The 15,622-nt window shown below is 37.4% G+C and overlaps 2 protein-coding genes and 1 long non-coding RNA gene across 3 annotated transcripts; 2 read left to right on the top strand and 1 right to left on the bottom strand.

Moving 5' to 3' along the window:
* The first annotated feature begins 1,875 nt into the window (after nt 1–1,875).
* Nucleotides 1,876–6,701, top strand: LOC105047562 (uncharacterized). Its single transcript, XR_012141992.1, has 3 exons — nt 1,876–2,088; nt 4,843–4,959; nt 5,336–6,701. It is a non-coding gene; the product is annotated as an uncharacterized lncRNA (long non-coding RNA).
* A 2,546-nt stretch (nt 6,702–9,247) lies between these two features.
* LOC105047563 (uncharacterized) lies at nt 9,248–11,196 on the top strand. The gene is made up of 3 exons (XM_073258966.1): nt 9,248–9,736; nt 10,662–10,679; nt 10,775–11,196. Exons 1-3 carry the CDS (start codon nt 9,361–9,363, stop codon nt 10,957–10,959), a joined length of 579 nt encoding a protein of 192 aa, XP_073115067.1. The 5' UTR covers nt 9,248–9,360; the 3' UTR covers nt 10,960–11,196.
* Nucleotides 11,197–12,860: 1,664 nt separating this feature from the next.
* On the bottom strand, nt 12,861–15,219 carry LOC105047564 (probable WRKY transcription factor 53). Its single transcript, XM_073258967.1, has 3 exons — nt 14,343–15,219; nt 14,101–14,228; nt 12,861–13,759 (listed from the first exon to the last, which is right to left on the bottom strand). The coding sequence occupies exons 1-3, from the start codon at nt 14,645–14,647 to the stop codon at nt 13,113–13,115; spliced, it is 1,080 nt and encodes a 359-aa protein (XP_073115068.1). The 5' UTR covers nt 14,648–15,219; the 3' UTR covers nt 12,861–13,112.
* Between the last annotated feature and the right edge of the window lie 403 nt (nt 15,220–15,622).

Genomic DNA, 15,622 nt, shown 5'->3' with positions numbered 1-15,622 from the left:
ATGCAAATGGTTGAATGTGGATCAATTGACCCTATAAAAAAATAAAAAATTATTAAATATTGTATATATAGAGAATTAGAGATAAATCCCTATCTATACTTTTAACTTAAAAGTAGCTATTCACTTGAGTTTTAAGTAAAAGTAGCTATCCATTTGAAACATAAGTTTAAAGCAACTATCCATTTTTACTGAAATGATCATTATATCCTTATATCTTTTAAAATACTATAATATTATATTATCATAGTGTAGTATTTCTTTACAATAAGATAATATTATATTATATTAGTATAGTATTATTTTATAATAATACAGTATTACTTTATTGTATTATATTAATGTAGTATTTTTTTACAATAAGAAAGTATTACATTATATTATAGTAATATTTTTTTTATAATAACATAGTGTTGTTTTGTCATATTATACTAGTATAGTATTTCTTTACAATAAGATAATATTACATTATCATAGTATAGTATTCTTTTATTATAGTTTTACTTTACAACAATGCAGTATTGCTTTATAATAGTGCAGTATAATTTTATAATAGTATAATATTATTTTATAATAGTGTAGTGTTATTTTATAATTGTAAGGACAATGAGATCATTTTATTCTTATTTGAATAGTTACTTTTAAGTTATGTTTTAATAGAGAGCTGCTTTTATTTGAAACTCAAATGAATAGCCACTTTTAAGTTTAAACTTAAGTGGATAGTTTTCTCTAGTTTATTCTTATATATATATATTAGTAAAAAAAATCAAAATTGATTCTATTAATTTTATGAATTGACCCCATATCTCATGCAATATTTTAAAAAAGTAAAAGATAAAAAAGATCAGATCAAAAAAGTAATTATGACATACATTTTTTCTCTTTAATAACTCATATATTCTACTACTCTCTTCCTCTTCCTCTCTCACATTAATTTGACTTTCTCTCTCTTTCTCCTTCTTTCTCTTTCTTTATTAATTAATTAATTATTTATCTTTTAATATACTATTTCAATCTCATCCATTCACCTCTTATATTTAAGAATACGCATCCTTTACTGTGATAGTACGCATCATCCATTGCATGATGAACAGCTGCACGGGACCTCGCGGAGTCATGCACTGTAGATGCATGCCCACGTATGACCGCATGTAGCCATCCATCATACGATGGACAGTATACACGATATTTTTTTATAATATTTTATTATAAAAAATATTTAAGATATTACACATCATTATTTTTATAAATTTTATTATTTTTTAAAATAATATTTATTTTTTTTCTTTTTCTTTCTGTAGCTCTTCTATTTTTTTATTATATTAACCTCATAATGTAAAATTTTTAGATCCGCCGTTGTTCTTACCAACCATAATTCATCATAGCCGATGGAAAAGGATCAGATTTTTCTATATAACTAATTTATAATAAAAAAGATAATATGCAAAAATAAGAGAGTAAATTATAAAATTTTTCTTTAGATTATGGATAAGTTATATTTACATCCAATAGTTTGAAAAATTTATATTTATTTTTTTGATATTTATTTTTATTCAATATTTTAATCCATGATTTATTAGAATCTTAATCAAATTGTTAGCCTTAAATTTGACCCAAATGTTGTGTCAAAAAAATTTAAAAATATTTAAAATAATTTTAAGTGATATGACAACCATCAAAAAATATAAAAATATATGTGTATCCTCCCCCTATCCAAGAGTAATATTAATTTTTTATATGAGATAAATAGTTTCACTAAATATTGTTAATTTAACTGCAACTATAGATTTTATAAACTATCAAATACAAGCATAATAAATGTACACTTCGAGGTATTTTTATAATTTAATTTAAAAAAAAAAAAAAAGCATTGGCCCGCCATTCCATAGTTTCTGGGAAGCGTGAGGAAGGGGCAGGCGCGGCGCTCTTCCGAAGTCGGCAAACCAGAGACCGACGATGAAGGAGGTAGGGAACGGCGCGTTCTGCCGCAGCTGGAACTACTGCGGCCAGAGGCTTGCGGTCGGCTACGACGACGGGTCCATCTCCATCCACGACTCCCTCGACTCCTCTTCTTGTTCCTCCAAATGGAAGGTCTGTACCATCTTGCCCTCCTTAAACCCTAGCGTTTCCAAACCACCACATTATCCTTTGTTGTAGAATTCGCTTCGAGAAAACCTACTTGAATTAATCTTTTTATTCTTGATCATGTTCTCGTTTTTTTTTCCTTTTCTGCTGATTGCAATGACCTTTGCTGTTCTGATATTTGTGGAATTCGATTCAAGAAAACCTAATTCGTTCCTTATTTTGACTTGTTTTATGGTTTATTCTCGCTGATTGTGGTGTCAAGAAGACAAAATTATTTTTGTCTTTTGGATTTCTTTTCTGCTGATTATTATGATCCGTCCTGTTCTGATATTTGTGGAATTTGCTTTAAGAAGAGCTAATCAACGGTGTTACTTTCTTTCTTTTTCGATGTCGATTTACGGTTTCTTTTCAGCTGATTATTGGGATCTGTCTTGTTCTGGTTGCGGAAAACTTCAGGAAAACCTAGTCAAATCAGTTTTCAATTCTCTTCTTTCTTTCTTTCTTTCAGGGTTTCTTTTGAGCTGATTATTATGATATCTCTTGTTCTGATATGTGTGGAATTTGCTTCAAGAAAAACATATCAAATCTTTATCAATCTTGTTCTTATCTTATTCAACACATCAGGCCACTGAGTCTTAACCAAGATGCAGGAATGGAATGTGCCATCTTTTGGTGAATCATTTGATACACATTCTCATTGACTGATTGTTTGTTACCGTCTTCCATCCATATATAAAAACTAAATGAGCTACTCTTAATTTTGAGAGGACTCTTCTTTTGGATTCAATAGTCTCAAGCTTTTAATGGTTTTGCAAAGGGTTGGTGGTTGCACAGGCCATGTCATGAAACTTACTAAAACCCCACCCATGGAACTAATAGTCTTGACTTAAAGTAGAATTTTCAAATGTCTTGATTTTTCTTTTTTCACTTTCCCTTTGCATTGATTTTTTCTTTGAGAGTCCCACTTTATTACACCTGAATTTCCTACAATTTGTTAGCTTGATGTAAACATAGAAAGGTAAAAGTCAATTGTGGAAATTAGATCCTCAAACATCAATTGGATTTTATTAAACACCATTCTATGATTATGTGTTCATATGGAAGGAAGTTGAAAGATCTCCAAGTAATTTACTGTGGTTTTAAGTTATAACTAACCTTGTTTATATGGTTGTATAACTAACATTATCCATTTGTGTGGCTACAATATAACATTGTCAGTGAAACATTAGACAGTCCACTCCTAGTTGGGTGGCCTTTGTCTTTCGTCAATGCAGCTTGAAAGAGTGAACCATAATGCTTTATAAATATATGCAAATATAAATTGTAAAAACACCAAATGTACTTACTAGTAATTAGTTTTCTTACAGTTTCATCATCTTTTATATCCACAGAATAGATAGGAGACATGTTTGAGTTAACAATTAGAATCAAAATAAAGATGTTGTTATGGGAAGTAGGAAAAAGAATCCTTTGGCTTGAAGTTATATAATTTACCTTTTTGCAGTCTTACTGTAATTAAGCTTCTTGTAAGGTATGCAATTATGAGGTGACTTTATAAACTTTTCTTATTGCCTCTTATAGGTGATTAACTATCGACAAGTCCTAATTTTGGCTGCCTTCAAACAAAAGTTGATGTTTTTCTTCATCTTATTTCTTATAGGCACATGCAAGTAGCATTAAGAATATTGTTTGGTTCCCTCCAGAATTTGGTGATGCCAGTGCTTGCATTTGGGCTGATGGGTCAATGTCTTTGTGGGAGGAAGTTGAAGAAGATTTGCAATTTAATCTTTGCTAATACTCTTTTAAAATTTATTAGGAGTTTGACCTATCATCCTGTGATAGTGCGAGATATAGGGCGGAGTGTACTTGGCTTTTGGGCCAAGTTTTCTTAGGGGTTGAGTCACCTGAATGGCTTTAGGTGGGAAGAGAGAGAAAGCAAAAGTGAGAGATAGGTGATAAGAGATCAACTTGCTATTGTTCTAGGTTTATCTCAAAAGGGGTGAGTTGAAGTGATGATGATGGTACATGTAGGTGATTAATAATTTTTAATATATTAAATAAAAGTTAGAATTATATTAATGAATATTAAATAATTTTTAAATATATGAATTGACCCTTCTAGATGCTTCCATCCACACCCATTCCTGTCTATGTGGATATGTATGGAGCTAGGGTGCCTTATTGAAACCTAACATTCGCACAACATTGATCATGTGCTAGTGCCTGGCATGTGATGGTGCATGCATGTGCCGGTGCTAGGCTGGCATGGCATTGGCACATCATACTTTTTACCCTAGGGAGGAACAATAACATAGGAGTTTTAGTGATTGAGAATCAATTGAGAGTTTGCTGATGTAGAGGCCTTAATCAAAAGAGGTGTTTGGATATCAAAAACCTTGTGATTTTGGATGTAACTATTGATATAAGTACTTGGCAAAGGACTCATTAAGTTGGCCACAAATAACTGGATCAAACCTTGATGGTTTTGGGCACATATTTAACTTTTGATTGATTTTGTTGGCAAGTGATCTGAAGAGCTTGTGTTGATCCAGAATTTATTCCTTCATGAGAATAAATGTGGAAGAAATACCCACAAAGCCAAACTTAGATGTGAAAAACTTTGTTAATTATTATAGAATGTTGGCTTGCTGCATTTCTTTTTCTAATGTTAATTCCTTATTAAAATATCTGTTTACATGCTGTATGAGTATGTTATCATTAAAATGGAAAATGATTTCTCTCATGTATTGAAACTTCAAGAGATTTTTGGGAGTTTGAAGATGTGCATCAACATCAGCTACCAGCTGTAGAGTAGGCGTTCCCAGGTGACAATGGTGATAGGGCAAATGCTGTAGCTTGGGCTCCCAATGTTGGCAGGTACATCTTCATGCGCAAACCAATATTACCTACATTTGTGCTTGTGATAGACTTGAAATTTTGATTGTCCCAGATAATCAAATTTACGTAAATGCATGCCGGTTTTTTTTTGTTTTTGGTGTCAAAATCCAGAATATTTCATCCATATGATGCTGCAAAATTTGCATCCTTATCGATAGTTTTCTTCTTTAATTGATTTGAATATGCTTACTGGAAGTTCCTTATTAGTTAGAGAAGTGATGAGTAGGATATTTCGTTCAACTCCTACTTTAAGGTTGATAGTAGAAAATGTGTCATAATGTAAGGAGATTGTTACATTTTGTTGGTTTTTCATTCTATCAAATTCATATGTGCCTCCTTTATACTGCAATTACAGGGGTTTAAGTGCTCATGTTAGTGGATGCACTGATGAGTGGTTGGCATGGTATTTGCCATGCCAAGACCAATGAGGAATAAAACAGGCTTCTTATAAAGTGATACCTAGCCATATCAACCCATTACAAACCAGCATGGCTCTATACGGGCTGAAAGGGCCAGCATGGGTTGATAGCCCGGGATACACAGGGTATCAGGGCTGAGATTCAGCACCAGCCTGGCAAGGTTGGCACATATGAGTATTTGTATCCTTGGATTACATATGGTGCTGCATAGCTCAATAATTTAGCTTTTACATTTGTGAAAGCACATTAGAAACAACCATTGCATTGTCACCACTCCTCTCTTGCTGACATCCTTGTCTCCACTCAACTAAGTAATTCAGAAACCTAACATGCACCAATGCCATCATCTGCTCTTGCTGAGGATAGCTGTGTCCATGTAACTATCTTATGGGATTTCTATTTACCACACTTACACAGGCTTATTGGAGAAAAACAGTTGATTAACACCATTCCTTCAATTAATCTGCACCTTTCTTATCTTTCATTTCTTATAATGTGTGAATGAAGATACAAATATGAAAGTCCATTCTTGTTCATCAATAGTGACTGAAGACTTTGAAAATGCATATTTTTGACTTGCCTATTATGATAACTGTAATATGTTATGGTGAGAGTAGGATAACTGAAATACTCAAATATTTCTCGTTGATAACTAAAATTCAGTATCATAAGATGAGCTCCTTACATTCCAATTCTTAGTATCTTAAACTAATTTTAACTTATTTTTCATGATTTATCTCTATGCTGTATTTCAGTCATCCTTAACCGACCCTGCAAAGCAAAGATAAAGCATCTTTCTGTCTAGCATCATTAAAATTAGTTTGACCCTTGACAGTAAGCCATGCTACATGGCTTTGCACAAAAAAAACAATATGAATTGAACTAAGTGGTGAATGTACATGAATTACTTCATCCTTGACAACTTTAGCATCTAATATGAAGATGATGCTTTGTAACTATAAGCATGATGTTATCTAACTGGTGGTGGCAATGCCTTGTAACTACAAACATGATGTTGTCTAACTGGTCTTAGTATATAGGTTGAGATGTTGTTCATGAACCTACTTAGGAAGCTTGATGTTGAAGAGTTGCATGCAAGAGTTTGTGAAATCCTTTCGGCCCATTCATGGATGGAACCCAGCAATGCTCAAATTGAATGGTGGTTTACAAGTCAGATACTTCCATTGACCAACATTTTCTCCAAGACAGTTTTATTGCTCTTTTGTTTTTCTTAGGGCATTCCTGTTCTTATGTGCACATTGTAGCTTGATTTTATTTCGCTGCTATGAATTCTTGACCCATAAATAGCTGTCGCAACTAGCTAGGGGATTGCAATATGGCATGTAAGGTTGAATCCTGAGTCTGAGGGAAGACTCTCAACAGAGAAGGTTGCCTTACTTTCTGCCCATAATAATAGGTATGTAAATGTTTACTTTTAGAATGGTCTTACATTATTTGAGAATGTTGAATTATTTCTGGAACCCACTAAAGCTGCACTTGATGATGGTTTGACCAATATTTTTATCTTTATTTTTAAGAACTTCCATCAGTCTAGTGTTCACCCTTTCTGTTTCAGTTGATTATGTCACCTATACGTAAAATGCACCGGACAGCCTTCCCATTAGATGTCACTGGCTTGTTCATCTGTGAATTTAGTTGCCTGAAGTTGACTCACTTGCTACACCTATTGCTGCTGGGAGCTCGATGACCAGTATGCTAGTTATTGCTTTCTCATGTCTTTTTACGTGAATAATATGCAGATCCAATATCCCTGATTCTCCTCATCACTTGCAAAATAGATTTTCTTGGTACTCTTAATAATGTATAGGTTCTTCCTCCCCACTCTTTTTCATTGGTTGTGTAAAAAAATTGCCTCAATGGTACCTTCAAACAATTTCAACTGCCATTCTCTAACAAGTATTTTTATCTGCCAAGAAGGTCACCTTTTTCATTATTTTTGTGGTTGCCAAAGCAGCCTTTACCTTTGTAGTCTATGTCTGCAACTTCTTATGTATGTATTTTCTTGAGCTCCATTCTCTTAGCATGTTACTCATGGGACAACCATCTCCATCTTTTAGTACTAAGTTCTTTCATAAATAGCTTACTCATCCTGCAAACATCCTAGGGTCTTTTTGTATTCATGGGCCCAAAATTCCCTAGGATTTATGGTTTAGGCCTATACAATTAAGAAAAATGAGTTTTGGTTACATCTGTATTCAGAAATATTCAGGAGCTTGTGAAGTAGACCGGCTTGAATCTCATAGGAAGAAAAAAATATGGGATTCGGACCGGTCCACTTTACAGGCTCCTTGGTTTGTCTAGATACAGATCTAACCTAAGCTCATTTTTCCTAATTGTATAGGCCTAGACCATGAATTCTATAGAATTTTGAGACCATGAATCCAAACAGGCTCTAATATGTGCTGCAATCCCTATGTTTTTTTATCCTCATTATTTTCTATGCTAATGTCTTATTCTTTTTCTTGTAAGTTATTAAAACCATCAATCTCTACTCTAGTTGCCTATCTTTGACCTTCCCTAATTTTTCTTATACCTTTCAAAGTACATTGCATTTCAATCTTTCATCATATCTTGGGGGATTGTTTGATGTTCTATTGACAGCATGATGCTGATGTGCCTAACTCTTAATGCTGACTTTAATATCTCTCTCTCTTGGTTTCCATTGTAGGTATGGCAACTGGGGGAGGATGAGTGGCATGACATAAGCATCAACAGGTGCTGATGGCATGATTATGGCAGTCCCACTTAAATGGTATATGGCATGAACAGGCAGCCCTTGAATGCAACAGGTTGCTGCAATGAGAAGACCAATCAGGCTGCTGATTGCCTCGCTACACTTACCTTGAGATAGAAAAGCTGCAGCAATTCTTGCATAATGGTTACAATTGTGTGGGGATATGTATCACTTGTATCTAAACCCCATGCTTAGGGAAGGATCTATGTGCATTATCTTAACACACGTTGCAATGCGGCTTAGCAGAGGAAGGCATGTCTCATTCAAATTGTGGATGCTTTTTTTTTTTTTTCAAAAAGAAAAAAAATAAAAAAGAAACTAAAAATCCATGTCTTGAGTTTTCGAAATGTTGCCGTGTGAAAAATGAAATATAGTGCACATGTCAGTTCTTGAAGTTTTCGGATGCCTGGCTGTGTTATTTGTGCGATGTTCATTATATAAATGACCGCAAGTCCAGTTAGCAGTGAGTCTAAATTTAGTCCAGTTTTCCCTTGCGTTGATTCCTCTCGGTAGATTGAAGTCTACAAGTAATATTTTCCGAGAGGTAACCAAGGCTGCTTCAAGGTATGGTAGTATTGTGAATTAAAATCAAGATTAACTGACGAGCTGTTTTGGGTGAAATTTGTTATAGAGAAAGCATCAGTGGTTTACCATTTTCTTTACACCATGAGAGATGGCCGCAGTTTATCCACACCAATCATCATATATAATGCATATCATGATTGCGTTTTCTCTCAATTCATTGGGTTGGGTTTCGCTTTTATGTTCGTAGAGAGAGACGGAAGAAACATGATCATTCGTTTTTTCATTGCCATATTATTTGTTCTTTGGAATCCAATGACTTTGGTGAATCTATTCTATGGTCATATGGAACATCTAATCTTCAACATGACATCAGCTAGGTTTGCATGCTAATACAATGGAACAAGAATAATGTATCTAAGCGTGTTTGGAAGGCTAATGGGCATGAATGACCATTTAAAACCATCTCCTCATGTATATGTATGCAATATATGTCTGCCGGTTTTATCTTTTATATTACATGATCCTGCACGCTAGCGCAGGCGGCTGCGTCCTAAATGCCAAATGCTCGCGCGTGATAACAGCGCAAGGCATAATTCCGGGGGAAGATAACCAACCATTCGCGGTTCACCTGTGGATAGAAGGGGCGTTGGCCGCGCCTGATTCCAGGCCCCGAAAGCCAAAATGATCACCAACTGCGTCCACCCGCTCTCCCCGAGCAAACCCCTTCTTCGCCCTTCCACCTGCAACGGTTTCACGGGATTCCCTGCTCTCTTAACTGCTCGTGGATCCACAAGTCGTAGAGGATTCAACGTCCGCAAGAGGAGGAGCTCTTGTAACGGGGCGAAAACCTCGTCAGGCTCTGTAGGAGTGGTGTGCGGTCTCTTGCCGGTGGATCCCTGGGCACCAAACATCGACTCCCAGAGCGTGGCCTCCCAGCTCTTCGCCGTCTCCCTCTTTCCCTACCTGGGGTTCTTGTACTACATCACCAGATCCAAGACCGCGCCCAGGCTCACCCTCTTTGGGTTCTATTTCTTGCTCGCTTTTGTCGGAGCCACAAGTATGTCTCTTCCTCTTCCCATCTTTGGTTTTTTGTATGATTCGATTAAACGTTGTTATGGAAAATGCTCATGAATTGATCACATATGGAGGAGGAAAAGATGATGTGAAGACGATGTTGGATTTCGTTCTACATTAAAATTAGGCTGAATTTAGTTCCCAAAATCGTTTTTTTCAACGAATTGGACGGTGGTTCTTCTTCATCGATTTGTGCAATTAAGTTGCTACTCATGTTTTTGATAGAGGAGTAATTCACTTTCTTCCCTTCCATCGTCCTACCCCCAAATTTAGAGCTACATCTGTACCATGCGAATACACACGAATGCTTCCATATGTACTGTTTTGATGGTCCATAGGATGTAGAAATTTATATGATCCGCATTTGCCTTCGGTAGATGCGGAGAGTTCTTGGAGGTTCTCCGCAATTGGTTCTGCCGAATTTTTGGGACCTCGTACTTATCTTTTTCTCTGTGTCCTTTCTCTAATCTGATTTCAATGCTGCAATATTTCAGTTACCGTCTGATTTTGGCTTAAATTTTGAACCGTTGCTAAAAGCTTAGCAGGCATTCTTACCATTAAGGATGCATCTTGGTACACAACAATATCATCAGCAGTTGTGAACCGTTTATTACTCGAAGTGAATACACGTTTTTGATACTACAGAACTTTGCAAAGCACAAAGTGCCCGAAAATAACCATCAAAGCTAAACAACCTGCAAAAAATTTCCGAATGGAATCCAATCTTATAGCTGGCATCACACCTGTGATGCTGAAATGCAATATCTTGGATTAAATCCCTCATGAGTCAATTGTTAGATTCTTTTAATTGGTAGATTTTAGTATGCTTACTCTGCTCCTGTTATTCTTGCATCTACTAACTTCTTTTGTTTCTTTTCATGTTACATGGTCCAACATTCTTCATATAGTCCCTGCTGGCATATATGGTAACCACTTTCCCAAGCTACTGATTTTTGTGTAACTAGAAGCATTTATTTAGGGTTACTTTGTTGTAACTTGAAATTAATTAATTGTTGGACAGCAAAAGTGCACTATGGAACCTCCTTGTCCAATGTTGATTGGCTGCATGGTAGTGCGGAGTCCTTGCTTACTCTCACCAACTTGTTTATTGTGTTGGGACTGAGAGAAGCATTGAGGAATGCAAAGGGTGCAAAAAAGAGCACAAATCAAGTTGTTTCAGAAGTCGAAGAAAAAAGTTCTGTCTAGCGAATATATGCTGTCTATGTTAAGCTGCCATTCTCAACTATGCAGTGTCACTTTGTTCATTGGTTGGGATCAATTATTTGGCATGCCAATCTATGTCTGGTTTCTGTAAACCAAGCAACCAAACTGCCATGTTAGTTCGGTGCTTCTCGCTGTTGTAACAAAAATGCTGCAACGCAACCATGATGGTTTAACTTCTTTATAATAAGAGATCAGGAAGCTTATGCATGATTTTCCACATATGTGATCTGACAAAAGTAAACATGTGGGCAAGGGCAGTCTTCTTGTTGATAAGGCTTGTAAGGGGTCCTTTTGTATGGATATATTACCATCTGTAGGTAGGCTTGAGTCGAAGAGATATGTTCTCTTTTTATATCTAATGTTCCAAATTTTACTGAGAGTGCGTTGGTGGAAGACTTTGTTTAGTGAATTGTATGGATACTGAATTGTCATTAATTGACTTATTTATTTATTTACTGCATTTCTAGAAAGCTTCATGTTATACCAAAAAAAAAAAAAAGAAAAAAAAAAAGGACACAACAACAACAACAGCCCCCAATATAATGATTAATGAGCATGTACTGAGTATATATCTAGATGGGACTTCTGAAGAGATCTTTAAACCATATTTCAATAAAATATTTGCCTTCGATTTGAATGAATGGTTCAATCAAATTTGTGCTCTCAGATTCGTATGAATATAAAAAACCTTTCTGGTGATGGTTTCGGTTATCTTATAAAAGATTTAGAGCAAGAAAATGCAACGGCAATTTAACGCCAATTTTGTGTCTGACTAGAATTTTATATCAGCAGATATGCTGCAGTGGAATAGTGCAGTGCATTCAAGGGTTATTCCAATTGGATTCCTTTCATTTGTATGAGCTACTTACTCGAGCAGCCCAGCTTGACAATGGATCTTTCCCTGTTCTTGGTTTATGCAATCGTTGAAGTTGTTTGGGCAGTAAAGGCTGCATCCTGATATGGGGAGGAAAATTTTAACTTGGATGAGCTGATGTACTGGATAGCACAGACAAGGCCGGCTTTTTGTCCTGATCGCCCAAAGTACTTTCACGATCCACCCGCACCAGCATTTTTGGTAAAGATTTGCTTTTGAATTGCAATCTAAATTGCATGGGCCGGATAAATATAAGATCGGAGGTAGCAAACATATCTCACCGGATAAGACAAGAAATAACAGTTGTATCTTGCCGATAAGACAAGAGTAACAATTCGATTCTCCTTCTTTCTTATGGCATCTCCATCCTCATCTATAAATAGAAGGCCAAAGAAACCCCAGGATAAGTTCTCATCTGTCTCTCAACTCATTCCTCTCTCGTGTTCCCAGTTTTCTACATCCTTCTCTGATTGAGCCAAATCAGCCAGAAGACCAGTAGCAACACATCCAATTTGTGGATTCTCTCGTGATAATTCCATTTTTAGTAAGGATATTACTGATCCTAATTTATCACCTCGCAATTGTTGATCTGCATCATGTATATATTTAATGCATATTGTCTATTGTCATGCAGAACAAGAAAATGTATGAAGAATAACATCTGACTCTAAATGAAGCTCTTAGGATATTCTCATGCTGAGCAAACTAGAATTATATAGAATTTTGCCTCATGCCCTACACGTTCTCTCTATCATTTTACTGATGTGATGCAAAGTCCATGAACTGGTGTAGCATCAATGGAAGTCTATACTTTGGGAACATGATGAGGTAATGGTAACGGTCTTGAAACATTCAGCGATTTTACACATACACAGACCCGTTTAATTACGACCAGTTTTATCGATGGACTTGCCAATATGTAGCATCTCTTCTGAGGATACACTGAAGATGGAAATGGAGAAACCATAAGAGTTGGATTAGCAGTATGAGAACAGTTCATGCTAACTGAGATACAATGAGACAAATTGGTCTTTTCTTGATGAAAACAATAACAGTTACAAACTAAACAATCCAAAAACGGAAACAGAACAGAATTGGCCCCTTCTATTTCTACCTACATTAGCTATCAAACAAAATCACTCAGCCTATGATGAAGGCGGCCTTAATAGAATCAGAACTACTTCTGCCACTTGCTCCTTTGCTGGCCAGGATTTTAGGCCAAGCACCCATCTTACAGTCAATTGGATTCTGACTCTGAGCTTTATGAGTAGAAGCTGGAAGCATCAAATTGAAATTTTGGGTCGAACTCCATTGGTTCAAGCAAGAAATCCATGCCCATCAAAGGAGAATCGGTAGCCGAGGTGGCAGCTGATATTATTTCTGTGAGCTCGGACTCGGCTGTTGGAAGATTGAACCCCCCTCCATAGTTACCCATGCAGCAAGGGGACATGGAGAAGTAGTTGGACTCTGATGTTGCCGGCGAGACGAATGAAGGAGAGAAGCTGCCCATGAAACCATTATCCAGTTTCGAAGGCGAGGAAAAGATATGGTTCTCGGCCTTTATGCCGCCGACCGGTGTAGGGGGGAAGGAGAAGGATAAAGAACTCAGGTCCCGAGTATCCGAGTCCAAGCCTTGTGTTTCAACTTTGAGGCCTCTTTGGAATGTTTGAAGCAGGTTGTTGTCGTCCTGCTGCTGCTGCTGCAGAGCATGCTCCTGGAAATAAGGGTTGTTTTGTTTCGGCTCTTGATACGGGGACACTACTGCTTTTGGGACGGATGGGGACCTCTGGAGGCATGTGTGAGTCCCATGGTAGGTGACATCAAAGACCAAGGGGTTCTCATCAGATCGCTGCACTTGTTTTGTTGCCAGGCAGCCCTGAGTGTTGCGGTGCGTGCACCGATAGTAGCCTCTGCAAGATGCGCAACAATGCCTGGTTAGAGGGAAGGAGATGGTGCTAAAACTGGTTATAATAAATATCCATGATGGTGTTCCTAGTTTTGATGAAGCACCAAGGATATTAGTTTTTAGCTGAAAAGAGAACGTTATACATACTTATCTAGTTATCTCTACTATTTTCTACCATGACATGTGAATGTATTTGTATGCATGTATGTATATGTTCGGAGGTACATGTCAATGATTGAGGCATCCTGACGCGGCACAAAAAGTGAAGCCGCGGCCATGCTATGAAAAGGATGAAGCGATGAGTTTGAGGTGGAAAGGTAACTAGATATTACTATTTACTAACCTTGGATATTGGCTCCAAGTATATCTTTCTGCCCATATTTCCTCCAACTATAGCCATCATCTAAAGGCCCTTCGACTCCTGCCCCTGGGCACACCGTTACCTGGCTAGTCCGCCTTGGCAGTGTCTTCCTACAATTGCACGGATTGGGGAAACCATGTTAAAAGTGGGGCTGATGGTTCTGATATCAATCCTTAAACCTCAAGATATCTTAAGAGGAAAACAGGGGAGTAGTGTCTCTGTACCTCTTCTTGGACATCTCTTTGCGGTCACAATCCTTGAAGGCTTGATTGGAGTTCTCGCTGCACGGGCTCTCGGTGGCAGAGCGTGGGGATTCAGTGCCAGCAAGCCGCTGCTGGCCCTCTGAATCACTCATTTTGGCTATGGAAATGGACCTCTCAATAGAAGGCAGTATCTGTCGTGCTAAAGATTTGCAGAATTCGATCGGGGAAGGCTGATCGAGATGCGCTTCCAGTTGCCTCACTAGCTCCTGAACTTGAATTAGCTCAGAAACTAGCAGGCTTCCGCCGCCCCCTGCTCTATGCTCCATTATGGCCTTGGGGAATACAAAAAGCTATCAGGCAAAGGAAGCAGAGCAAATGGGTGGGATAATGGAATTGGAGAGCTTGTAGAATGAATTATAGTAAAAATAATAGCCACGAAGTATTGCCTCTCTCTTGTAGTTAGTCTTAAATGAATATTAGTGAAGCATGGTAGTGGTATCGGAAACAATGTAAAATTACTACTGAAGAAGAGAAGAGGTAGTATAGGAGCCAGCTGAATTGGGAAGTGAATAGAAGACAGTTGAACAATTCACTAAAAGGAGTGGTTCCGAAACTTTTTTTTTTTTTTTTAAAGCTAAATTTACATGAAACAAATGGAACAAGTAAAGATAAAGCAAGAAAAGAAGCCGAGTAATGGTGTTCAAGAACAAAAGGAGCTAATTTTGGAAGTGTTTGCAGGCAGAGTGTTGTTTGGATACTAGCTAGGGGTTGAAGGATCAATCAAGCTATCTTAAGAAGAGAACCTGGCGTGGCACTTCAAACCTTGCCCTGTTTCTACCCTTCTAGCTTCAGTTAGAGGGCAAGAGAAGAGGAAGGGAGGTCGTGGAAGAGTGATGGAAGGCGAATAAACGAAGGGCGTACCTTATAAATACCGAAAGGGAGCGGGCAGTAACGCGTTCGGGTTTAACGCTTTGTCTCGTTTGTAAAATATATGCGTGGGCTTGACTTAGAATAGCGAGCTCCCCTGTTTTATTTTCTGTCCTTTGTCTCCCAAAGACCGGTCTTTGGTCAGAAGAGCAATGGGAGATCACAAAGAGAATGGAGAAAGAGCTTAATGCTGACCGTTTCTCCCTTTTGAAAGAGCTTTCCCTTTCTTCCAGACATGGACGGGTGGCGATAGTGGGGAGGTCAGAGATGAAGATTCTTCGAACTGACCAAGAATCTCCCAACCTACGCGTAGGAGAGAGAAGAGAGGGGGAGTGTGTGTGTGGAAAGGTCGTTAGCTCATCATGTCCCTTCGC

The sequence above is a fragment of the Elaeis guineensis genome, chromosome 6 (genome assembly GCF_000442705.2).
Source record: "Elaeis guineensis isolate ETL-2024a chromosome 6, EG11, whole genome shotgun sequence".
In the NCBI taxonomy this organism is placed as follows: Eukaryota; Viridiplantae; Streptophyta; class Magnoliopsida; order Arecales; family Arecaceae; genus Elaeis; species Elaeis guineensis.
This window is presented reverse-complemented; position numbering and strand designations above follow the sequence as displayed.

What these genes read in the sequence shown, in the direction of transcription:
- LOC105047563 (XM_073258966.1), top strand. Translation starts at nt 9,361, where the DNA reads ATGATCACCAACTGCGTCCACCCGCTCTCCCCGAGCAAACCCCTTCTT.
- LOC105047564 (XM_073258967.1), bottom strand. Translation starts at nt 14,647, where the DNA reads ATGGAGCATAGAGCAGGGGGCGGCGGAAGCCTGCTAGTTTCTGAGCTA. An exon ending in AAAGAGATGTCCAAGAAGAG is followed by an intron (nt 14,229 to 14,342) that starts GTACAGAGACAC and finishes GTGCAATTGTAG; the next exon opens with GAAGACACTGCCAAGGCGGA. An exon ending in ACTTGGAGCCAATATCCAAG is followed by an intron (nt 13,760 to 14,100) that starts GTTAGTAAATAG and finishes CATCTTGCAGAG; the next exon opens with GCTACTATCGGTGCACGCAC.